The sequence below is a fragment of the Penicillium concentricum genome (assembly GCF_028827145.1).
Source record: "Penicillium concentricum strain IBT 3081 chromosome Unknown utg000006l_segment0_segment0, whole genome shotgun sequence".
NCBI classification, from domain to species: Eukaryota; Fungi; Ascomycota; class Eurotiomycetes; order Eurotiales; family Aspergillaceae; genus Penicillium; species Penicillium concentricum.
Genome location: NW_026622759.1, coordinates 61176 through 85742, shown reverse-complemented (window position 1 = coordinate 85742; position 24567 = coordinate 61176). Strand labels below are relative to the sequence as shown.

The window sequence follows — 24567 nt, the reverse complement described above, 5'->3', positions numbered from 1 at the left end:
GTGCCCCCCTATTTTTTTTTCTTTCCCTTTTCACCCTTTCCCTAGGAGATGGAGATGGGAGATCTTCAAATTGCGGAGACGTTGAGACGGTTGCTTTCTTTTGGGAAATGGTAGATTGTATGATCTACTAGGATTCCAGTTATCCCAAATTATCCCAGATTTATCTTGAATTTTATCTTGAATTTTTTTTCCCCACCCCCCCCAATAGGCCTATATGTTGTATGGGTTCAATGTTGTAGTGTATAGACCGCCGATTTCCCCGCGTGGGAGATCACTTGACTTTTTTGCCTTAATTACTTCATTCCTTGATTTTCACTTCTTCACACTTCATCACTCACAATGTCTTCTATCGAACAATCTCTTCCTCCAACCAACGAGCGTCGCAACTCGCTGGAGAAACATCTCCAAACTCGTCCGGAAATGCAGGACCTCAAGAACCGCCACATCCTGCTGGATACCAATGTGGCTCCGTGGGTGTTTGCAATATTCTCAGTCTCTTGAGATATGATTAACATATTGACAGAGCCCTTCAATCTGCCCGCCAGGAGCTCGACCGCCAGCGTGCTACAGATAGTCTGAAGAAGAACCTGGAGAAGCGACCTGAGAAGGACCAGCTGGTTGAGCGTTTGTTTTCCTTTCTTTTTCCCTTTCTCTTTGATTTATTTCTCACTTTCGACTGGTACCTGAGATGGTACCTGGGATTTCTTTCAATATACTAACAACCCGCCAAGGTAATATCCTCCCCGCAACCTCCGCCGCCCCAGCATTGCAGGCCCACGCCCGTGAACTCGAGAAGCACATGCTGGCCGATAACCTCGAACATAAGATTCAGAATAGGCCACAGCCTGAAGAGTTGATTTCTCAGGGTATTCTTTCCGAGGATGAGAACCCACGCTCGCCTGTCTGATTTTGGAGAGTAACATCGCCACATTGGTTCTACAATGTTGGTGCTATGAGATATGGGTGACACGATCGTTTGACGGCGTTTTATTGCTTTTCTTTTTTTTCCCCCTATGGAAATGCTTTGTTTCCCTTGACACCTAAGTGTCTTCGTGAGGTTTCTACTGTCTTTACTTGATGTCATCGTGCTGTATAGCAATGTCATGAAATTGCATCAAATGTATAACTGTTCAAAGTACTAGTAGAAATAAGACATAAATTTTGGATATTGATGGAGAGGAATATAGAGAAAGACTCAATTACATATAGTTCCATAGGGAAATACCCTCGAACTATAACAGACTACATGTACTGTCATTCAAAAGTCATTGATTGCTGGATACCTATGTAGTTTCCTAGTAGGATGGTACCTCGACTGCGCCCGACAGATCAGGCGTCCACCCACTTGGTCTCTCACTCCCACGAACGACAATCCCATACGCCGCCCGCTCAACCTTCTCCACACTGTTCTGCATCACGTCCTGCTTCTTCGCCATATCCCGGAACATGTAATGCCGCTGTGGTAAAGTGAGCGCCTCAAAGCCTGCGCGAATAGCACGTAGATCAACCACAATACCACCCTGCGACGAAGCGACCGTCGATTTCTCGCTGTCGCTTGCTGTATTCTCGGTCGCATTGGTGGCAGTTGCGTTTCCGGAGCTCAGTGATAGAACTGCGAAGCGCATCATCTCTCCGGTGAGGTCGTACAGCCCCATTAGGTAGTCTTCTTCTGAAACGAAGATTCCGGGTGGGACACGGGCGGAGCACTCGGCGTGGGTGATTAGCGTTTGCGTGCGTAGGTAGTGGTCGAAGGAGACGGCTTCGATGAATTCTTGGATTCCTGCACTGATTTGGCGTTGGTATCGCCAGCCATTGATGCCTAGTTGTTCGGGGACGACCCCTTCGAACAGCGCGTGGATTTGGTCGAAGCGGGTTTGGTTTTCTTGGGCGATTTTGGGAGGGAGGGGTTGGTTCGTTGTGCGGACTCGTTGGAGGGCAAAGATACTAAGGCGATCTCAATTAGTGATGAGTTCTTGAGCTGGAGGTGAAGGCATACATCTTCTTGCTCAGGGCGGTAATGTCGCGGCTTTTCTTGATGATACGCTCGCGGCGATCATGGTGCTCGTCTAGCTCGTCGCGGAAGTTCTCAAAGATTGACAGGATTGAAGGAGCTGACTTTGTTTCTGCTTCTGCCATGATTGTATCTTGAGGATTGAGCTCGAGTGGCTGGCCTTCCCAGGAGCGTTTGGTACCCATTGGCAAAAAGTTGGAGGTGGCTAAGTTCAGATCTCCGATAAGATATGAGATGATCTTCTTTTAGAGCTCTCCTTGTTCACATCGTCTACAAATTGATGTTTACAGTTATCTTGTGTGTTATTTGAGTGCTTATGCTCGAGATCATATTTTTGCTATACACTCTAGTAGCTCATTCAACAATCTCGCAAGATTCTTGTCCCAGGTACCGGTACCTAAGAGGCTCGCTTCCAAGGCCAGTAACTGTGACTATCTGCTCATCACCAGGCACAATGTCAATAGCGTTGTCCCCAAGCAGTACACCTTCTTGCTCCTCGAAAACAAGACACTTGACCGGCTTGCGGGCATTGATCACCAACACCGTCTCACCGGATTTTCCTGCCTGCCTCTTAACCTCGACCTGTCGCGCGGACAAATTGAGATACTTCAATGGCTGTGGCCAGTCGACATCCCGTGCTACAATCTGGTTGTCCACCCACAACCGGGCAGCGAGGACATGTGGCTCTGGCTCGGCGATGTGGTCGAGAACACCATCAGTGATGATATCCGTGGTGCCATTGGCAGTGATGGTGATGTTTTCGCGCACGATTGGAGCCCGAATATCGCGGCCTGTGTTGACAGACAGGAAACGTAGCTCCACACTGCCCTGAACGGTCCCTGGTTGATTGCTGGCGATCCAAAGCTCGTACTTGCTGGTCTTGGGTGGCTGAGCGTGTGCCACGCTCCAGTCGTGGTGCTCACGTCGGACCCCGACGGCGATTGGGTTCAAAACTCGCTTGACAGCGTAGTATGCTGGCTTTGGCTTCAGGAAGTAGTCCACGATGGCCCACGAGATTGTCGGCCAGCAGTCGTTCAGCTGCCAGAGCAGTGCTCCACCGCAGTGTCGCTCATCGCCCCATTGGCGGCGCCAGCCTCGGTAGCCAAACATCATGGTCTCGGCTTGGACAACCTGAGTGAGATAGATATAGGTCTGGAGAGGTTAGCCTGGATCGATGGTCATCATGGTGGTAGTCATACCTCGAGGTCTGTGGCGGACCGCAGATTCTCTACAAGGTACGTCGCCAGTCTTCGTTCGTGACCGTCGGCCTTGTTGTGGAAGTCGATAACATGGGATTGGGGGAATTTGTCCTCCGGATTCTCGACAAAGTAGTCAATGGTAGAGATGTGGGGGAATGCCTCCATTCCAAACTCGCTGTTGAATCGGCCGCCGAGAGTATCGAAGATTTGATACTTCTCCTGTGTTCCATGCCACACTATTCTGATGATTAGCGTAAGAACGCGAAGTCTGTTGGAGAATGCTCACCGTTCCACTGGTGCATATCACCAACAGTGGTATCTGACGATATCTTGCCATCTCCCCATGGACTTCCAGGGTGGTAGAATGTGCTAGGTGAGTATTCGGCCACCACATCGGGAAGCAGCTTCTCATAGATATATCGTGCCGGGAAATCTGTTTTCAACCAGCTCTCGGGGTCTTTGTCCTCGTAGTTGTAAGTCAAGCCTTCTGACTCTGCAACCTGGTAATCCTCGTTGTTGCCCGCATATAGCACAATCGAAGGATGATGGCGCATACGCTCTAGATTGTAGATTGTCTCTTGACGGACAGACTCGAGCATCTCGGGCCATGTGGGATAATTACCACATCCAAACATGAAATCTTGCCAGACCAACACTCCCAATTCGTCGCAGGCCTCATAGAAGGAGTCGTCTTCATATATACCACCACCCCAGACACTTGTTCAACGTTAGCTAAACCCACGTTAAATCCTAGATCAGAAAGCAAAGCGAAACTTACCGAATCATCACTTGTCTGCCAGCGACCATAAGTTCAATCCACTTGCGGTATCGCTCAGCACTAACAGCAGGGAGCAGACTGTCCGCCGGAATCCAGCACGAACCGCCGCAGAAAATGTCCATCCCATTAATTCGGAAGAAAAAGGACTTGCCATGCTTGTCCGGTTGTTGAACTATCTCGGCGGTGCGGATACCAAACTTCTTAGATGTCTGGTCAACCTGTTCACCATTGCGAAGTAGCGACACCGATACGTCGTATAGAGTCTGCTCGCCATATCCATGGGGCCACCACAGAGCTGGCTGATCGACTGGGAATGTTACTTGAGATGTTTTCCCAGACACTGGGATAGCATTGCTTGCAATCTCGTTCCCATTTAAGCTTAAGCTAAACTGGGCCGTATATTCTCCATCACCGACGGTCTCCACATCGATGACGGCCGTCACCTCAGCTGTCTGGTGGTCTGCAGATAGCTGGGTTTGGGGCCACAGATTGGCCACGCGGGCATGGTACACCTCGAACCGTACGGCACGCCAGATGCCCGCGGTCATCAACACTGGTCCCCAGTCCCAGCCCCAGTGGTACTGGGCTTTCCGCACAGCCATGCGTGCTGGGTCACCGTTGAAACCAACCCATTTATGCTTGGTGTCCTGGGCTCGGAGCTCACGTGCCTTGAGGAGTGCACAGTCGAACTCAACCTCGAGCGTGTGGTCGCCCTCTGCTTCCAATGCTTTGGTTACGTCCACCCGGTGACCCAGGAACATGTTATCACTCTCCAGAATCACTTGTCCGTCCAATTTGACCTTGGCGAAGGTATCAAGACCATCGAAGACCAGCACAATTGAAGAGCCGGCGGGGGCGGATGGCTTCTGGATCACATTTCGGTAGACCCATGACTTCTCGTTGACCCAGCGGGCGTCTAATTCCTTGAATCCGATATAAGGATCATCGAGCCTATTGTAAGAAGGTTATTAGATTTGGAAAACAATTTTTTTTGAGAAAAAGAAAAGAAAAAATAGCTCACTTGTTATTAGCAATGAGATCCTGCTGTACCACGGACGGGACCGTAGCTACTGGCAGCCATTCGTCGGTGTCCCGGTCCTTAAAGGACCAGCCAGAAGATAGAGAGTGTACAAGCTTAGCCATAATGAAAAGCAATTGACATATGAAAGAAGTAGCTTTCGTCTTCCCCGGGATTTATACATAGTTGGGAGACCGACTTTCCTTATCGATAAGCCCGGAGCCCCCCGTTTCCCTTTTGGGAAAAATGAAACCTGCCGTGTTCAAAAGGGACTAGTGTAACACATGACCTGTATATTTGCAAATTGTATACTTCAAATACAGTGAAATCATGAAAATTTGCAAATCTGCAAAATTTCAATAATGGTCTTCAGATGTCTCTCCACCATCCGGCATTCCCCTCGAACCCTCTGGGGTTGTTTATATCCACTCAATAGCTTTGTTGGTCACGGAAAATGTGCCGTGAAGCTCCCAAATGCTATGCATCATTGATGACGTTCCTTTTCTAGCTGGAATTTTTAAACTTGGGAGGCTCACACTATATCATCTGCATGTTCCCCTTGTGCAGGCACCCTCTTTCGGACAGACGCCCTACACTTCATTTATTGCACTAATTTGCCGTTAGTATGCATGAGTCACACGTCCCAACCGAGCCAATCAAGTCAATCACCGCTCAAGCCTCGGCAGCCAACGGCCTTTCTCGTCAGGCTTGGCAATGTCCACCCCCCGATAACTTTCCTGGAGATCAATCACAGCGTGGAGCATCTGCAGAGTGCTTGGTTTAAATTTACCTCGAGTTTGCGGAGTTGGATACTCTTGGCCTTAATTTTCTTTTTTTCCCTTTGAAAATCAAGAAAAAAAATATGGGGAGAATCCCTAACCGTGTCTCCATTTCGGGCCCTTGACTGGAACGAGACATGGCGCGAAATTATCTCGGCAACTAGGACCCCCCAGTGGCAAGGTGTGAAAATAGGGTACCTCCTGATACACGGGGTAAGCATGAGCACTAGCCCCTTGATTTTTGTGAAAATCCCTCATTGCGGGCGTCAGGCGTCAGGCTTAGAGCCATTATGGTCTACTCCGGACGGAGCACACGGAGGATCCCCAGACATTATAGAAACGAGGTTTAATATGGGCACAGGTTTGGAGTATCTGGCCGAGAGGAAATTGGGTAACTGGACTATCGGACCTAATCTCCACCCCAGAAGAGACTGTGATCTTCCCCATACGATCGTCCAAGTCTGCAGTGACTTTCGCCAAAATGAGTCCGGGGAAATTGCCCCTCACTTGAAGGACCATGTTCTGTGGCGTATATGACACCGCAAGCGAAATTGGATGTCCGTGTGAATGGGCACATCTGCACCCCTGTTCATGCTGGCGTGGCATTTCCCGGCTGAATTACTGCAGCTCGGGACTTTACAACCCCAGTTAATCCTGGTTTGACCCCATAAAACCCCCCTCCAGGTGGTTTTATATGCCGGGAGTTACTACGGGAATCTCACGTTCAACCTCTTCAACCGGGGGAACGGCGATTTTTTTCTCTTTTTTCTATCAGATCCGAAAGTCTCGCTCAAGATCACTCCATAATAATCCCGACCAATCCCGACCAATCACTATAATCCAACTGAGCCGAGAAGAAGACAAGTTAAAGTATCCATAAAATGCGGGGAGATTAAGCGGATCAGCCCTTTTTTCTTTTCTTTTTTTCTTTTTGATTTTCGTTTTGGTTTTAGTCTGCTTTGGTTTTATCCGTTTTTTTCTATCTTAGATGACTTGCCACCTTTCAACGATGTGAACACAACCTTTTATATACTCTATGTCGCCTATTTACTGACCAGGTGTGGTCATCTATAACTTATATAACTATTCATCATGTTTCATACATTCGAAGGGTTTGAGAACCCAACGGCAGCAACTCCTGCTCGCAACCGATCTACCAGCGAAAGACGTGAATCTATTAGTCGTCGTGTGACAACCTTGCGCGCTTGTACATCTTGTCGTCATCGCAAGATCAAGTGTGATGGTGAGAAGCCATGTGAGGCATGTCGATGGTATAAGAAGTCGGATCAATGCCATTATTCAGACCCGCGGCCATCGCGGAGGTAAGTCACTCGCCCCCCCATTCTCTTCTACCAACCATCTAACCCCGTATAATCCCATATAGACATGTAGAAAAACTGTCTACAACTCTGGAAGAATATCGAAGTATCCTGGGAAAGTTATTCCCAAACTTTTCTCCAGAGTCATTGACAAATCTGCCACGAGAGAAACTTCTGGAGCTCACAACCGCTTCGTCGGGTTCTCACATGCAAGCCCTATCACATCATGCCGATTCACCATCTACATCGGCTTCATTGGAAGCCCATGTCTCACCTCTGTCAAATGATGATGATAACCTCGAGGCTCTGCAAACTATGCCCGAGGAACTACCGGATAGCCGTAATACCAGCTCCTCGGATCTAGTAGAGGGTGTCTCGGATGACGTGAATGGGCTGTCGCTGTCAGCTCGCCAGCCTTCATCTTACCTGGGTGTATCATCTATCCAAGCTGTGATCAAGGTCATTGTCTGGTTGGACCCAGGTTGTGCCTCGTACTTTTCTCGAACTCCCGCAAACGAACAGGAGAACCCGATAGCATGGCAACATCGTGCGCCTGTCACACCCCCACAACCCCTTATTCCACCCTCAGAGATGCAAATGCTCGATGCATATTTCCTCTATTTCCAAGCCTTCGCTCCCATGATCGATGAGCGCTCCTTCCGCGAGGCTTACTGCGCCGGTCGTCGAAGAGATGACCATTGGCTTGCGTTGCTGAACATCGTTCTTGCGCTTGGTTGCATTGCCGCTACAGGACCTGATGATGTAACACACCAGACATACTTCTTGCGATGCAAGGGTCACCTTAGTCTGAGTTCCTTGGGAAGTTCCCATATCGAGACTATCCAGGCGCTGGGCCTGATGGGCGGCTGGTACTGCCACTATATCAGCCAGCCAAATCTGGCATACTCCCTTATGGGTGCTGCGCTGCGTATGGCGGCTGCCTTGGGACTGCACAAGGAGTTTGCGGAATCTCGTCAAATACCGAGTCCGGCGAAGCTAGCCTCCATGGATCTTAAGCGTCGCGTCTGGTGGTCTTTGTTTTGCATGGATACCTGGGCTTGCATGACACTGGGCCGACCTAGTATGGGTCGGATAGGTTCAACCATTACAGTGAAACCCCCACTCTGTCGAGACAAGGTAGGCTTTGTTCCTTTCCAGAAAAGAAATGTTCAGTTGACTAATTATATTCTAATAGGAAAACGTCCTCGAGATCCTTCCCTTGGTGGAAAACATCCGCTTCGCCAAGATTGCAACCCAAGTCCAAGAGTCCCTCGCTGCAGCACCGCTAGTCAAGCACCAAGAAATGGCCCACGCAGATACACAGCTCCTTGAGTGGTGGGACAATCTCCCCTCCGTCCTGAAAGACCATGAGCCCTGCTCAGAGTCAATAAACACTGTCCGCACAGTCATGCGCTGGCGCTACTACAACCAACGGATCCTCCTATATCGACCAACACTGCTCAGCTATGCCATGCGACGCGTGCCTTATATCGCACTGCGATCCGAGGAGCGCACCGCGATTGAGAAATGTCGCGCAGTCGCAGAGGAATCTATTCGGAATATCGCTGCTACGGCACAGCTTAACCAGCTGTGCGGGTGGAATGCTGTCTGGTGGACTTTCCAGGCTTCTCTTGTTCCCTTGGTGGGGTTGTTCCTTAACGATCCAACGGTGGATGACCCCCGAGCTTCCATTGAGTCCTGTCAGGCGCAGGTGGAAATGGCCATGATGACTTTGGCCCGTATGCAGTCCTTCGGCCATACGGCAAAGCGGTCGCTGGATGCTATCTCGCGTATCTATGAGGCTAGCAAGCGGGGGCAGGACCTCGATCCTGATTCTTCCACTAGTATTCTGAGTGGCTCTTATCCCGCTGGTCGGGATATGTCACTCATGTTCCCGGCACCTGGCGCGGGTCGTGGCAACATGGCCATAGGCGAGAATGGGTTCCTTGACCCCCTCGCCACTACCCCGTTCACGGATGATTCAGGAGGCCAGTATCTCTGGGAATATCTGAGCTGGAGTGACAATAATTTGTGGCCAGGGGTTGCCGCTGATATTGATGGGAGGAACGATGCGATGACTCTGTTGACCCCCGATCATGAGAAAGGCCCAAAATACGGAGAACAACCTGCGTATTTTGATCCCATGCCGGATTCTGGGTATTTTGCAAATGGCGGGCTTTATTACTGAACGTTTGTTCTCTTCTCTTCTCTTGTCTTGTCTTCTCTTTTATTTTTTATTTTTTGGTTCCTTTGGAATTTCTTGCTTCAGCATGTTAGCATAGGGCATATATGGAAATGAATGTATGACAGATTTAATTTTTCATTCTAATTCTTCAAGTAGTAAATTGTAGAATTTCTCATATTTCCATAACGCTACTGTCATATTGAATAGACAGAGGATATCGGGATTTAACCCAGGGAGAAAACGTGTCATGGGAGATATCGTTAAATTCAATTCATAAATACATTCATAGCGAGGCATAATATCGAGCCAGCGAATCTATCATTGCGTCTCGTCGCTTGGGGTCTTCATCCTTGAAGATCTTTTGAACGTGTCTGTTGTGTTTCAGACTTGCGACCTCGTTATATGCGTTACCGTATCCAACTGGGCCGTCCAACTGCACAGGGTCTCTCCTGCGTTTGTCATCGGTGTCTGACAATATTCCACTCGAGCCTAGGTGAGCGAGCGAGTTTCTGAGGACGTCGCCGATGCTCACGTTTGCTACCAGGGGCAGTGAGCCGAGTACTTTTGTATAGTACGGGATCCGAGTGCCGTTGGATACAATTGACTTGGTCACAGCTGTCAGGCTCACTGCGCCTTTATTGAGGGCGGATCCCTGTGAGCTGAGAATTTCGGTGAGGTTGGCAATCATCGTACCGATGTCGAGCACACCTCTCAACGGGAATGTGTTGTTGCCTGGTCTAAGTGTGACGTCTTTGACCGTTGCATTGCCAATGACTAGGTCTGTATTGCCGCTCTTAAGGTCAAGTGTGATGGTGCCGACTTCAAAGCTGAGAGCGGTTGGGTTTGGGAGTGTAATATTGGCAACGAGGTTGGATCCGTCGTCCTCTACTGGTAGGACAAAGGTACTGTTTGCGATAGAGAAGCCTTTGAACTTGTTTAAAGCTATTTCCGAGATTAGCAAATGCTGGAAACACCATAGTGAATTACTTACTTGGCATCACCACATCTTTATCCAATACAATGTGATTTTTCAGTACTCCGAGGTATCCAGTGGTCACTCCATAGAGCGATAGTGCAGTTTCTTTTTGGAAGACCGCTTGTCTCACAAAGGTTTCCCAGGAAGTAAGATTTAGGATTGACGTCAACTGGTCAGTGACCCCAAGTGAATAATTCCCCTTGATAGTTTGCCCGGGGATCTTAATTCCTGCATATGCGTTCTCATGGCCGGAGGAGCGCACAAAGGTATAGAAGACGACTGGATCGAGCCGAACGCCCAGTGCAAGCTTCAGGTTTACCTTTGCTTCTAGGGTCATTCGTACTGTATCTGGTGTTGGGTGCATCACTTCGGCATTGACGATTCGTAGATCCGATTTGTTGACAACCAGTTGCGCGATGGCAGGAATCGCGATCAGAAAGCTTGTTTTGGAAGGTTAGATTTGATAATACACAGGTGAATGAGCAAAAGGGCTGACTTACAAAACAGGTAAGAAAATAGCCAAGCAGATCACATTGACGATGAGGTAGATACACCAGAATCGCCTGCAATGCCGGCGAAACCTATTCCGTTTTGAGGTTGAGCTCACCGAGGATCCAACCTTCTCAAGCTTTCCGGACTCATCCCGTTCTAGGTTGAGAATGCCTCGATTGCCTCCGATGATATACTTTCCCCTACCCATGATGAAGTCTTTAATGCAGAGAAGCATACAGGAGATCTATCTATATAGTCACCACTTATGAAATTATCATATGTCCATGAAAACATACCGAGGACCAGACAATTAAGTTTTATAACATCGCTTCGTTTCTTTTGCGGGGGATCGCCATCTTCGCCATGTACGGGATATGAAGTACATAGACATGGACGAAACTGTACGTTTTTGGCCAATGAACTAGATAATCTCTGTTAGAACTGGCCAGGTTTAAATTAGATTCATGTTTAGTAGTAAAGTAGACCACATCATCTGACGACATCTGACCTATTAGATCCAGTTCAAATTTGCCCAGTCATATTATAAAAGCGGACCTCGGGACGATGACTTCTTACGCAAGCGGCTTGAGTGATACAGGTTTGAGCTGTAATAATGTGCCTCAATTGGAGGATGCCTAGCCTCTTGATACCCTGGGCATCCTTGAAAGCTGGCCATCAGTTCAGATTGTGTAATTCAGCTTCTGATTTCTTTGATTATTCAATCAGAACCTTCTATTGTAGTTGGGATTATTCACTCAATCATATAGGGGATAGCATCATTTAACTGCCTGGTTGAAACATCAAGACATGGACCTGGGTATTAACGTACAAGTCTGCACAAGAAGCATGAAACATGTACTGTCTACTTTCTCACATGAACCTTTCTACACTTCCCAATTTAAAGGAAATATATCAAAATACACAGGATCCGAAGGGAAAGTCTCAGTCATCCAGTAACTCTTAGTGGCGTACCCATGTATTAGCCACAACATCCTAATAAATATTGATCTTCTCTGGCCAAGAATAACATTACACTGTATAGAAGGATGTTGATATCCCCGCAATGGCCTTCCCCGCATTTATGTGCTTGGGCCTTGTTTTCGTGGGACTTGGACTTCAGATCGCCCGTAGAGTCTGTTTGGCCAGAGGATGTACTTTGTAAGAGGGTCTCCTATAGTTACCCTAAGGCTTCACGGAACACTTCTCTGACCTCAATAAAATCCACTAGATAATGCGGAGACTCCTAATTTGCCGTATTGAATCCACCAAGACTTTGAACAGTTTTACTTCTACTACCAGCGGTCGTTGTTACCCTGACGGGGGCATACTCATGTTATGCGTGACTCCGATATTCAAGTCCCTTTGAATGCATCGCCACACCCTGGAAAAACTGAATCAGAATATAGAGGGCCATTCACCTCGACAGGAACCCTACGATGAGGAATACATAGCTAGTGAAGGGGAAACGATGACCGAGGATGAGTAGAAAGATTATGAGCAATGGCAGAGCTGTGAAAGATAGTCCTAGAAATCGCACCACAGCGCGTCTCCTTGAAAGACTTTCCACAACTCAGGCATCTCAGTGTTGAAGCCCATACGCTATAGTATCTAGCTCGTGGCGCGGGAGATAGCAAGGGCCCCATTGATTCAAAATCTTTCAATCCGGTTGATCATCTCCCGTCGCCCCTTGATTATCTCCGTATTTACGGGTGTGGATAATCCGCAGATGCAGGTGGTTCCTTGTGAATCAATGTCAATTCATGTCAACTTAAATGTACCTGTACCTAGATGTATACATATCCCGATTAGGCAGGACACGGACCATGCTGAGTCAGCGACCGGAAAATGCCCCTGGTGGCATCAACATCTTCCATGTAAACAATTCGGTTGACCAGACAAGAATGGAATTGAATTAATTCACACTGTCACTACAGATCCCACCGAAAAAAAAAGTTGGGTTGGATGTGCAGCTCTTGAATTTCCCACGACATCCGCTAAGGGGTTCATCAAGAATTATGCGAACTAGCCGCAACAGACAATCTAGCAACCTCTAATTTCATCATTCGGTTATTATCAAAGGGCCAAAAAGAAAGGAAAAAAAAGTCTACGATAAGAGAATGGCTCTCTTCAACTCTCCAGCGCGAGTCTTCCTCGCAGCAACAGCCCTCCGCCTCATCCTCCTCGTCTATGGAGGCTGGCAGGATGCACACTCTGCTGTGAAATACACCGATATCGACTACATGGTGTTCACTGATGCTGCGCGCTACGTTTCAAAGGGCGAATCGCCCTATGCTCGTGATACCTACCGCTACACGCCGCTCTTGGCGTGGATGCTTCTCCCCACTGCGTGGGAGGGTGCCGCGCCTTGGTCAACACTAACTTTCGCCTTTGGAAAGGCGCTTTTTGCACTGTCTGATGTTCTTGCTGGATGGCTCGTTGTCCAGCTGCTGGTCCGTTGCTACCACTTTCCTGTTGAGCGCGCTCTGCGATATGTTGCCGCTGTTTGGCTGTGGAATCCCATGGTTGCCAATATCAGTACCCGTGGTAGTTCGGAAGGACTGCTCGGTGTGCTTGTTGCGGCGCTTCTGTGGGCAACTTTGACGAAGAAGCCTATTCTTGCCGGGCTTATCCTGGGTCTTGCTGTCCATTTCAAAATTTATCCGTTCATCTATGGTGTTTCCATTCTCTGGTGGTGGGATGCCGAGCGCGATGGGTCTGCAACGACCGGCTCAGGGCTGCTCTCAAAGGTTGTGGGATTCATTACCCCGTCCCGGGTGAAGTTTACTGTCGCAGCACTGGGCAGCTTCGTGGCGTTGAATCTTGTCATGTACCTCCAGTACGGCCAACCATTCCTCCATCACACATTCTTCCACCATCTTACGCGCATCGACCACCGCCATAATTTCTCTCCTTATAGTACACTGCTCTATCTATCTGCTGCCGGTGGGGCCGAAACTCGCTTTGAGGCACTGGCTTTCCTCCCGCAGTTAATACTTGTGGTTGTTGCTTTGCCTCTCGTTCTGGCAAAGAAGAGCTTGACTACTGCGATGCTCGCGCAGACTTTTACCTTCGTCACTTTCAACAAAGTCTGTACTAGTCAGGTATGTGATTTTGCCCGAAAATGGTCATACTGTTAGCTGACCTATCTAGTACTTCCTCTGGTACCTCATCCTGCTTCCGTTTTACCTACCCTCTTCCTCGCTCATCCGAAAGCCGACTATGGGCGTATCGGCAGCGATACTGTGGATTGCTGGACAGGTATGTATTGTTTACTAATCCTCTGGTGCCACAATCCTCACTTGAAACTCTAACACTGACAAACCATATAGGCCCTTTGGCTGCACCAAGGTTACAACCTCGAATTCCTGGGACTGCCGTCATTTGTACCTGGGCTGTTCCTCGCAGGAATTTTCTTCTTCGCTGTGAACGTCTGGATCCTGGGTATCATCGTTCGGGATGGAGGGGAGGGTGCTGGTGAGATCACAGTTGCATTAAAATGATGTATTTAATAGAGATGTATGCATGGCTACGATAAAATCAATAATGATTGATCAGGACGACATTGAACTACATACAATACATACAAACAAACCCATCAGACATGCCCGATAGGCCCAGGGAACCAAGCCAACCGGCGAAAACACAAGAACATGATCCTCCGATTCCTCCGATTCGCCGATTAACTACTCCGATCAAAGCGCGACATCGCATGGCGATGATGCTTTTGTACTCAAACCGCAACTTGGAAATGATAAGTTGAAAACAGAAAAGCAGTGCGACAAGAAAGTATGCACAGAGAACATTTTAGGGTTCATTTCTCTGATTCGGAGAAATTCGCAGCCCTCAGGCAATTGCGCACTCTGGCACATTAACAGGAAGAAAATGAAATAGAGAAGCACGAGTGAGATCATGCGCCGAACGGCACATAAGAGCCCATATATCTCTTAGAATGATATCCACCGATGTGATATCACAAAGAAAAGGGCGAATTTTGGATGCTGAATAAGAAAATCGCTGAGATGACAGAAGTGAAGATGGGGTATTATGCTGAATGACGAGAGGAAACGATAAAAAACAGGTCGAAATGCTTAGAGAAGATCAAGGCAAGCTGTGGGTTTAGTAAGGGTTGGAGTTATCGGCAATGAGGCTGTACATGCTAGCTTGAATACCTAGGGGGCGGACTCGGGGCATCAAGGCGCCAACAATTTGCTGATCATCGTACTCTGCATATATTCCATCTGTAAGCTCGACAAATGAGGCCGATGGCCGGTTCATGTGCAAAGCTTCCAGGATGTCATCACTCCACAGGCCTGTGCACTCGTTGTTCAGAAGTTGGAAATAAGGGTTCAGAGGCGGACAGCTTGAGTCGAGGTCAATGAAACGGATCCGCAAGTACTCTAGGGCAGGGAGTACCGATAGACACTCGATTGCCTTGATCACCATTGCCTCGAATGCGCGAATGAACCCCATGCTGGTAATTCCACCTATTCCCTGGCTCATCTGCGACCAGTAATTCGATCTGTCCACCTGCTGGTTGTGACAGCATGCCTTGACTACAATATCCATCGACCTGAGCGGAGAACGAGAATCCATTGTCGTTGCGCGTTGTTTCAATGCCTCAAAGAAGTACCAACACACTCGACCGGTGTAGGTAAATGATTCTAAACGTGGAGCTGTATCTCCAAGCAGACTGCAGATCGGGGGAAGGGAGTTTCGAGGCCCAGTAAGCCCAGCTAGCAAACTATCATGGTTGTTGTGAAACCCCTCCAGGCTGAGATTGATATGTCGGATTTGAACTGGAGGGTAGGTCAGGATGTGTATCATGATTAAGTAGGCATTCAGATGTGGTTGAGCCCAGGCAAAATGCCATTCACTCAAGGCTGGCAATGCCCGTTCGATGTTGTGCCAGTCGTCGAGTTGTCGCATCAGGTTCCAGGCACCTCGCATGACAAATGCCTGTATGTGTTCAAGAACTGGAAGGCGCTGGGGGGTGAGACCCTGCCTGTACATGCTGTGAGCGGGGCGGAAATGTCGGATCATAGGTGAGTTCCTGCAGTGGCCTCCCTCCAGGGTGAGAACTCGGGCAGCGGGGAAAAACCGCCGAACAAGCCCGAAAATATCCTCCAAGGAAGCGTTGTTGGTTGCACGGTGATAATAAAAGTGGTCTTCTGCCCGATGATGATCATGATTCCACTGCATGGGTACAACACGCCCTGCAGCTGCCTGAGCGGCATATTGCTCCACATTTGACCGAGGAATGTTAGGCCAAAGAGCCCGATCTCCCCAGATAGGCACCCAAACTTCAATGTGACAGACATACGAAATCAAATGTCGGTTTTTCTTGAACCACCGCGCACAGTTGGTCAATTCATCTAGGCTGCCCTTAATTCTGACTAGATAAGCAGTCAGTTATCAGTATAATCCCTTTGAGATTCAGATCTACAGTCAGATGGAACTCACTATGGCGGTATATTCGGCTTTGAACAAGTCCAGTCCACACTCGGCAAGTCAAGGCTAAGTTGGAAAGGGCCTTCCGGCGTGGATGATGGAGAGCCTTGGTCCATTTCTGAGTAGAAGATTTACCATATGCTGCATGGTTACCAGCTGAGGCTCTTTTGCCAAAGATTTGATCCAGAATAATCTCATGGATCTCAACTGGGAGGTTCACAAATTTGATTCCAGACTGGGCCGGGGCTGAGATTGTCGATGTTGGGACTTTTGCGGGGATATGAGATTGATCCTGACTGGTGATAGGGCTGGAGGTGCGATTTTTATAGCTACCCCGGCAGAGATTATCTGCACTGCCGTTGGATTCCCCTGTGCTTGCAGGAACTGTAACGGATCCACTGGCTGGCGGACTGACCGACACCGGCCGGGGAGGGGGAACTGCGGATATCATGAGGGGTGGTAGGGGTGAAGACGAGATATGATCAGAAGGGCTAGAGGTCATTGATGTGACTTGCTCTTCTTCAACTGAGAAACTGATAATAGCTATAATGTGGCATACGTCAGTGAGCAAACAGGCCATGTCGCTATGCATATACATTGTACTCACCAGCTGTGGTTAACCGGTGATATCAAACCCACACCGGCCTGATGTTCGGCCTTGCTACAGACGGAGTTTCTCAGTGGATCACATGCACGAAAATAAGAAGACAAATTACAGAAAGGGAGTGACTCGCCGATCAGGCCGTCGGGCAGCTTGATGAGACGGGTTGGAAGGGGATTGGCGGGAAGAGAGATAAGCCCGGAGACTTAAAGAGATGAGAAGATGACAAGAAAGAAAGAGCCTACTAAAGAAAGAAAAGCAATGCAAAGTACAGAGAGGAAAGTGACGATATATGGGGGGAGGTGGTTAAGAGTAAAGAGGATAGACGTTGCGCGACACGGAGTTTTACTGTAGGGATACTTGATATTGGGGCTATCAAGAACGAGAACTAGTATCACGACCAATAAAAGAACATGAACATGACCAGAATAGATCGGAGCTTGCATTGTACATGTTTCTTATTGATTCATAACTATATCACATGTGCATGCGATATAGATCGTGTGTTTGAACCGTCATGATTCTCTCGACTCCATTATAGAGAGATACCATCGCCTAGGCAATGAGAAACACGACAAAGATAATCCATAGGTATTGTCATTTAACTCGGAAATTATTTGTTTACAGACATAGAGAACACACAGATTAGCAAGATGAGTGGGATTGAGGGTATCAATGCAGAATAGACGCTACAAAACCATTGCAAAGAGAAGAAAAAAGCTGTAGACTAGCGCTTACGCCTGAAACGGAAACGAAGTCCATCATCGCTATCCGAATCGCGTTCCTCACGAGGCCTCTTCGCACGCCGAGCCGGAGTTGGGTCTGGAGTTGGTTCAGGTGAGATGCGTGCAGTCACTGACGGCTCGGAGCGTGGAGCAACTTCATCACGATGGTCCTCAGAGTCTGCACCTTCAACCTCGATTCGAGAGTTCGTCTCAGCAGAATTGCTGCCCCAATAGTGATCGCCGATTCCATAGTCTTTGCGAGTCACTTCTTCTAGGGGAACGATCACCGTCTGGATGCGAGCTCGACTACGCGGCTCGCCCTTTCGCCGGAATTTCTTGAAATTTTTGCGCCCATTCCATTGATTGTCCCATCGATCCGAGCTTTCATCCTCGCGCATGGGTGCGTTACGGATGGGAATGTCCATTTCTTCCACGATGGCGAGGTTCTTCAATTGGTCCACATCCACATCGCCCATGTCGGCTGGGTGTGAGTCTTCCTTGCGTTGTTGTTCTTCATCTTCCCGGTGCTTCCGTGCGGCTTCGAGCACGTCGAGTTTAGGCCGCTTGCGTTTTGGGGCCTCGGAGTTGGCGATTACATCCTCACTCTCTGGGTGGTAGCGAGTCATTTCCGCACGACGACGCTTCATTGCACGGGCGCCCGGGAGAAGATCAGCGACCAGATCCTCCTCTGGTTCTTCCTTTACTATATCCAAGGGCTGCGTTGCTTGGGAGGGCGCTTGAGTTTCAACGTCCATGGTCTGAGTGGAGTTGATATTGGTGCTGTCCTCTTCTTCAGGCGCATACACTGGGACAGATTCCATGTCGAATCCGTCATCGAAGGTTTTCATTTTACTAATGTATGCACGCACACGGGGATTCTTCGCCTGGGATTTCGAGGGCTGGCTAGGCTCAGGAACAGGCGGCGATACCGATTGGGACACAATAGCGATGGCTTGGCTTGTTTGTTCAGCTTCGACAGCTGGTGTAGATGCGGAGATCTGACTAGAGCTCTCCTCCGTAGGCAAGGCACGGCAGAGGGGTGATGCATCATTTCCCAGAATCGCGTCAAGGAACTCCCGTTGCTCTATCACACGCTGGTCCGTCATTAGAGCCACTTCATTACCGATGTCAATAGACCATTGCTCGAGATCTCCTTTTGACCGAAAGCGAACAAGAACGACACCACCGGGGCCGTGTCGCTCACTGCCCACGCCTTTCCGTCCTGCAGCCTTTTTCATGAACCGAACGATATCTGCGGCAGTTGTGACCTCATCTTCAATTTCGTAGAAAAGCGCCTTTCCCTGGCCATTGTTGATTGGGCCTTGCAGGTTTTCAAACTGGGCTGAATCACCGAAGATAAACGTATAACCCTCAAAGACATTAAGACGTGCGGAATTCGGAGCGAAAGCAGCGGCAGGACGCTGAGTTGGCTCTTTCCCAGGAGGCGGGAGGTGTTTGGTTGGATCGGGCCAGGCCAATTCGAAGTCGGTTTCGAGCGGACAGAGTGACTCGACGTTCTCGAGATCACCGGGGGTAGCTGCGTAGACGAGTGCATCGATATATGAATCATCTACTATGTACTTTCCGTTGACGAGTGCCTGAAGACCCTTGGCTGTATTCCGTTTACGCTGTACCACATGTGTTGTGTGATCAACGATATAATCCATGACGGTCTTGATGTCGAGGTCTTCTAAACGTGAGCGAACGTGGGAAAGAGGATCCTCACCTCGCACCGCCTTGGATGAGGCTGACAAGGTTAGAACCACGGGCTCCCATTTGATCCTATCAAAATCATCAGCTGGGAATTCAAGCCTATTAAAAGCAGACATACGCACCGGAGCGCATGCTGGTATTTTGCGAGCTGGATGACATGCTCATCGCTCTTCTCCAACTTGCATTCTCCTTGGATTCTTCTTTCGTCAACGACAGTTCCTTTCTTCGAGTCCAAATCGGTTATAATGATATTCGATCGCGCTCGTGGTGATAACTGGACTGGGATTAGCTAGAGAAAGTATACCACCGCGGGGGGGGGGGTCAACCGTACACCATCTCTCGGGTTGACCGGTGAGATTTCAATGGTCATATGCTTGCGGGATATCGAATTGTGGTTGACAGCATGGCGGACTATCAACAAGAGGTCAGTCAAAGTGTATAATCATTCAACTGAAGGAAGTGGGCCATACCTCCATCTCGATAGAATCGACCAAATAAATACTTCTTTCCAGGGCGCAGCCATACGCGCTTCCCTATGAGGATTTTTTTAGCAACCGCTCCAACTTTTTATCGATCAAATAACCCACTTTCTAGAAAGTCACCGGTCGAATCGAGAATCCACATGACGATGAGTCCGCATACTGGGGGATTATTGTTCGTTGGGCTACGTAGCTCAAATTGAAACGCGTGTCCACGTGACTCCGCGTCAAATGGGATTTCGCGCTCTCACCTTGTCAATCCATCAATGGGACGCCCAAAAACATGGAGTCCTCAGGGGATAATCCTGCCAGTAATCCACAGGAGCCAGCTCCTGATGAAGATTTTGGCACTCTGAAATACCAGCTACTCGGGCCCTCTTTAACCAAAGCGGGCCAAGACTCGGTCGATCAGCAAAAGGTGCGCTTGATGATTGTATGTATATTGAGCTATAGCTGAAAGTTTCTAGGTATCAGAGATTATCTACAATGCCTCCAAGGGATCTAAGTTCTTCAATCATGAACAGGATCGGGATCGGAACCTGACACTGAAAATCGAACGAATTTTAAAAGAAAAGGCACGGCTAGATCGTCTAGACTTGAGCAGTGAGCTACGACGTGCCGATGAATACCTTGCTGAACTAGAAATAAGCCGCGATCTTTCTCAATATGTCATTCACGTGGATTGTGATGCGTTCTTTGCCGCCGTCGAGGAGCTGGACCGGCCAGAGTTGAAGACAGTGCCTATGGCGGTAGGCAAAGGAGTCTTGACAACCTGCAATTATCTGGCGAGGAAGTTTGGAGTCAGAAGTGGGATGGCCTCGTTTGTCGCGAAAAAGCTCTGCCCACAGCTGGTTCTTTTGCCGCAGAACTACGACAAATATACCTCCAAGGCCAAGGAAATCCGCACTATCCTGGCCGAATACGACCCTCTTTTCGAGAGTGCGAGTATAGACGAAGCCTATTTGAATATCACACCATACTGCGATGAAAATAACTTGCCACCTGATGAGGTTGTTCAGCGGATGCGTGCAGAGATCTTGGAAACTACCAAGGTGTCTGTTTCAGCCGGAATTGGTGCGAATGCGAAGATCGCAAAGATTGCCTCCAATCTCAACAAGCCCAATGGGCAATTTCAAGTGCCCAATGAACGCGACGCAATCATGGAATTCATGCGTGACCTCTCGGTTCGCAAAGTCAATGGCATTGGCCGAGTATTCGAGCGAGAGCTGGAATCAATAGGCGTCAAAAATTGTGGTGATATCTTCCCACATCGTGCGTTATTGACCAAGCTATTTGGTGAGAAGGCTTTCCAATTCCTTGCTCAGTGCTACCTCGGTCTTGGGCGGACCAAAATTGAACCCGTCGAGACCCACGAACGTAAAAGCGTCAGTACAGAGACTACGTTTCATGACATCGGAGACAAAGAGGAACTTCGAGCGAAGCTCTGGTGGGCTGCGCAGGAGCTCGAAAAGGATCTGGCGCGAACTCAGTTCAAAGGCCGCACGCTTGCCTTGAAAGTCAAACTGCATACCTTCGAAGTGCTCACGCGCCAGACAGCTCCATCTCGTCCCGTCTCCCTGGCAAAAGACTTGTATTCCTTTGCTTTGCCCATGCTAGCCAAGCTTGAGAAGGATATTCCGAACATAAAGCTACGGCTTCTCGGTCTTCGCTGCTCAAATCTAGTCAGCACTCAGAAGGTTGGGCTTAACTTTTTCGGCATAGCGACACAACCAAAATCTACCACTGCACCTGCTTCGGAGCCCCCTATATCGGCCTCTGGTATAAATGCAGATCACGAGATTTGTGCCGAGGAGGCTTTCGAGGCAGCCGCTCGGCAGGAAATTCAGGATGAGATGAATGATCTCGAGCAGCTGAGTCAAGAAATACCCGACGGTTCTGTTTCCCGTGAGCCAGAGAGCTCTGCGGCCCCAGAGGTGGTTGAAACACCCCCGATGTGGGATTGCCCCATATGTACACGGCCACAGGTTGCGGATGATCGCACATTCAACGAGCATGTGGACTTCTGTCTCTCTAGACAGACAATCCGCGAAGTGGCGCAGGACACCGAAGAAACATCCTTGATACCCCACAATTCCAGAAAAAGGAAGATGCCATCGCAGGCTGATATTCCTGAAATGGACCCAAAACAGAGGCGTCTTTTTTTTCAATGACTTTGTTTCCCCCCAGATGTCTTTGTCGATCCAGCGTCAACGTCGAGGTCTGAACCCACTGAAATACCCCCCTCATGGCATGGAATCCCATTCCCAATAGAACGACACCGAGCCTATTCTCCTCACAGGCTCAGGCTTAGTGTGAAATACAACAATTATTCTTATTGCTGGCTCACCGTGTTTCAAGTCTCCACTTGACAGCCGCCAGATTCGGGATATAAGCGGGATTTCTAGGGGCAAGTATGGATACTTGTTTTTTTTTGGTGGGGGATTTCCGTATGGGCATATATTGGCAACGACATGCCAATTGTCTTGTAGAATCAATTCTCATAATAAAGACCAAATTCTCTTGAATCATATCAATATCAATAGTTCGACCCTTGAAGTAAGGAATTCCACGTTGCGGTGAAGCGGCGCCCTAAACCCAATCGGGTGTCATTGTTTTCGTCACTTCAACTTTCTCGACTTTCCTGAATTTCCCTTTCCATCAGGCCACAAATTCTCTGTTGAAACGGAAAAAGGACAGATTCTTTGTGGTGCCACCATGCTCATGTCCCGTGGCATGCAATGCCATAACCTGCACCCCCCGCAACTATGACCTACGATAAACAAAACAATGGCAGTCTAGCCAAACCGTTTACACCCACCCTCAGCGCTGCATTTCATAGGAGTAACAAGGCTCCCCTGACACCAAAGCTTGCAAGTCCAAGTCCAGGTCCAGGATTCCCTCGTCGCCTCGCAGACTATTCCACCCCCTCCAAAGACGACTCCCCCGCGGTCCCGACCTTTCTAAGCGCCAATGTCACTCCACGATCTGGTCCTCGAACCACCCGGCGAGATGGCGCTGTTTACTCCCCCACAAATATATCACCTGCCCCTTCTCCCTCCCCACATATACCTTACTCTCAGTCAACAATCGGTTATGGCCGTCGAGACCGCAGCCCGGCTCGCGGGGTCAAGCCGGAACAACCCCGAAGTCTAAGGGCGAAGACCCTGACGGCAGAGAACCAGCCTATATCACGCCCGAATTCTTTTTCAGATATGACATCGGGAACTCCACTGTTCTTTCATGCGTCCGATGCACGATCCTCACATCCCTCGGAGCCGCCAGATGCCCCTCGCCCGAGACCCCAGGGGAAGACCTCCCCAGCTTCGAGCTTTATATATGCGAACGGAGACGAGGAGCGAAAATCGCTAGGGGAACAATCGAATGTTACATCCACTTCTGCCAAACGTCGATCGGGTGGTCTTCCCCGCCCCCTGCCCGCCAGTAAACCAGCATCTTCCACCTCGCGCTTGAGTTCTCCCGGGATTTCAGACGCTTCACACCCTTCGGAAGATTCCAGGTTACCATACATCGCCAGCTCTGATAATGGACTGGGAATTATCCCGCGTTTTGGCTCGCCGTCGTCTAGCACAATCGGCGAGAAAACACGACCGACACCGATCCGACATACCAAGTCCTCAAGTGTGGACAGCCGCCATAGCCATCATCCACAAGATGGCTTGCGAGCAAGCCCGATCATCGTATCCGGGACCCATTTTCGTGAAGGGGCAACGCCCGTGATGTCGGAGCAGATCCCCACCCTTCGCCCTCGCATCTTCAGCAATGGATCAACCGTCTCAACTGATACATACCCTCCTGTACCGCTCAGTCCCGGGAAATCCGAAGGTCCGAGCGAGGCAGCTCTCAATGCGCGTACCGAGCGCAAGATCATGGACTTGGAAATTAGCAACTCTTCACTACTAGCCATCAATCGTACGCTGGAGCGCGAAATGCGGCAACAAAAGGCAGAACTTCGGCGGTTCCGGCGACTAAGCCGCTCGGGACGGATATCAATGGCACCTTCCACCCGTTCATTCTCCGGGGCACTATCAGTAACTAGTGAGCTGGATGAGGGCGAAAGCGAGATTTCCAATCGATCCCCAGATGATATGTCTGACATCACCGATGATGATTCAATTGTGGACGAAAGTATCATGAGTCCGGGCTCGCTGGCCGAGCATGATGCCAAGCACCGTGTCAATGATGAGAAACGCGTCATGCTTGACTTGGCGCGACACCAGGAGGTCCTGGTGGACAGCCAGAGGATGAACCAAAGCCTCAAGCGCTGTCTCGGATGGACCGAAGAACTCATCAAGGAAGGACAGCGGGCCCTTGAGTACAATGTCCACATTCAAGACATTGAACTGGGTGGCCGAGTCCTAGCGCCTGAAGAGTTGGGCGAAATTGGTGAGAGCGGCCGGGGTCTTTTGAGCCCTTCAACCGAATACCCCTCAACCGAATACAAAGCTGTCTTTTCTCCTGTGCTGTCCTCCGAGGTGTTTGTTGAATCGCCATCTATTGGAACAATATCTTCTACGCCATCTATTTCTGCTGATCCGAGTCCATGATCCCATTTCTTGCCCTCGTCTCCCGGCGGGACGATCCAATTTTTTTTTCTTGCTCATACATTTGCACAATACCCCTTTTTGATGCCTTTCATTCTGAATTCGTCCTTTCATTTTTTCGTTTGATATAGGCTATTCTTTCACTCTTTTGGGCTTAGCGACTTGTACTATGAGACTCTTGGCATTATTATACCTTTCTTTTATGCTCACAATTTTCACCAGACAGAACGGTCAATGATAGACCTCTATACCCGATCATGTCATCCATCTCGAATGCTTTTT

The 24567-nt window shown here is 49.1% G+C and overlaps 10 protein-coding genes across 10 annotated transcripts; 5 read left to right on the top strand and 5 right to left on the bottom strand.

Annotated features, from left to right (window-relative positions):
• Nucleotides 1-339: 339 nt before the first annotated feature.
• On the top strand, nucleotides 340-907 carry N7517_010205 (RPEL repeat-containing protein; the record flags this gene model as incomplete). Its single annotated transcript, XM_056727928.1, has 3 exons — nucleotides 340-470; nucleotides 524-624; nucleotides 732-907. 3 exons carry the CDS (start codon nucleotides 340-342, stop codon nucleotides 905-907), a joined length of 408 nt encoding a protein of 135 aa, XP_056573743.1.
• A 388-nt stretch (nucleotides 908-1295) lies between these two features.
• N7517_010204 (translin family protein) lies at nucleotides 1296-2196 on the bottom strand (the record flags this gene model as incomplete). The annotated part of the gene is made up of 2 exons (XM_056727927.1): nucleotides 1296-1944; nucleotides 1997-2196. The coding sequence occupies 2 exons, from the start codon at nucleotides 2194-2196 to the stop codon at nucleotides 1296-1298; spliced, it is 849 nt and encodes a 282-aa protein (XP_056573742.1).
• Nucleotides 2197-2365: 169 nt separating this feature from the next.
• Nucleotides 2366-5131, bottom strand: N7517_010203 (glycoside hydrolase family 2 protein; the record flags this gene model as incomplete). Its single annotated transcript, XM_056727926.1, has 5 exons — nucleotides 2366-3163; nucleotides 3211-3446; nucleotides 3497-3927; nucleotides 3989-4939; nucleotides 5010-5131. The coding sequence occupies 5 exons, from the start codon at nucleotides 5129-5131 to the stop codon at nucleotides 2366-2368; spliced, it is 2538 nt and encodes an 845-aa protein (XP_056573741.1).
• Nucleotides 5132-6877: 1746 nt separating this feature from the next.
• On the top strand, nucleotides 6878-9292 carry N7517_010202 (uncharacterized protein; the record flags this gene model as incomplete). Its single annotated transcript, XM_056727925.1, has 3 exons — nucleotides 6878-7107; nucleotides 7170-8241; nucleotides 8300-9292. The coding sequence occupies 3 exons, from the start codon at nucleotides 6878-6880 to the stop codon at nucleotides 9290-9292; spliced, it is 2295 nt and encodes a 764-aa protein (XP_056573740.1).
• Nucleotides 9293-9572: 280 nt separating this feature from the next.
• Nucleotides 9573-10965, bottom strand: N7517_010201 (DUF3712 domain-containing protein; the record flags this gene model as incomplete). The annotated part of the gene is made up of 3 exons (XM_056727924.1): nucleotides 9573-10231; nucleotides 10281-10705; nucleotides 10766-10965. The coding sequence occupies 3 exons, from the start codon at nucleotides 10963-10965 to the stop codon at nucleotides 9573-9575; spliced, it is 1284 nt and encodes a 427-aa protein (XP_056573739.1).
• A 1909-nt stretch (nucleotides 10966-12874) lies between these two features.
• Nucleotides 12875-14257, top strand: N7517_010200 (glycosylphosphatidylinositol-alpha 1,4 mannosyltransferase I; the record flags this gene model as incomplete). The annotated part of the gene is made up of 3 exons (XM_056727923.1): nucleotides 12875-13858; nucleotides 13908-14015; nucleotides 14087-14257. 3 exons carry the CDS (start codon nucleotides 12875-12877, stop codon nucleotides 14255-14257), a joined length of 1263 nt encoding a protein of 420 aa, XP_056573738.1.
• A 616-nt stretch (nucleotides 14258-14873) lies between these two features.
• N7517_010199 (uncharacterized protein) lies at nucleotides 14874-16707 on the bottom strand (the record flags this gene model as incomplete). Its single annotated transcript, XM_056727922.1, has 2 exons — nucleotides 14874-16150; nucleotides 16218-16707. 2 exons carry the CDS (start codon nucleotides 16705-16707, stop codon nucleotides 14874-14876), a joined length of 1767 nt encoding a protein of 588 aa, XP_056573737.1.
• An 826-nt stretch (nucleotides 16708-17533) lies between these two features.
• On the bottom strand, nucleotides 17534-19868 carry N7517_010198 (DNA damage response protein RcaA; the record flags this gene model as incomplete). The annotated part of the gene is made up of 5 exons (XM_056727921.1): nucleotides 17534-19313; nucleotides 19367-19518; nucleotides 19576-19655; nucleotides 19715-19777; nucleotides 19832-19868. 5 exons carry the CDS (start codon nucleotides 19866-19868, stop codon nucleotides 17534-17536), a joined length of 2112 nt encoding a protein of 703 aa, XP_056573736.1.
• A 138-nt stretch (nucleotides 19869-20006) lies between these two features.
• Nucleotides 20007-21894, top strand: N7517_010197 (Y-family DNA polymerase; the record flags this gene model as incomplete). The annotated part of the gene is made up of 2 exons (XM_056727920.1): nucleotides 20007-20141; nucleotides 20191-21894. The coding sequence occupies 2 exons, from the start codon at nucleotides 20007-20009 to the stop codon at nucleotides 21892-21894; spliced, it is 1839 nt and encodes a 612-aa protein (XP_056573735.1).
• Nucleotides 21895-22488: 594 nt separating this feature from the next.
• On the top strand, nucleotides 22489-24288 carry N7517_010196 (uncharacterized protein; the record flags this gene model as incomplete). Its single annotated transcript, XM_056727919.1, has 1 exon — nucleotides 22489-24288. One exon carries the CDS (start codon nucleotides 22489-22491, stop codon nucleotides 24286-24288), a length of 1800 nt encoding a protein of 599 aa, XP_056573734.1.
• Between the last annotated feature and the right edge of the window lie 279 nt (nucleotides 24289-24567).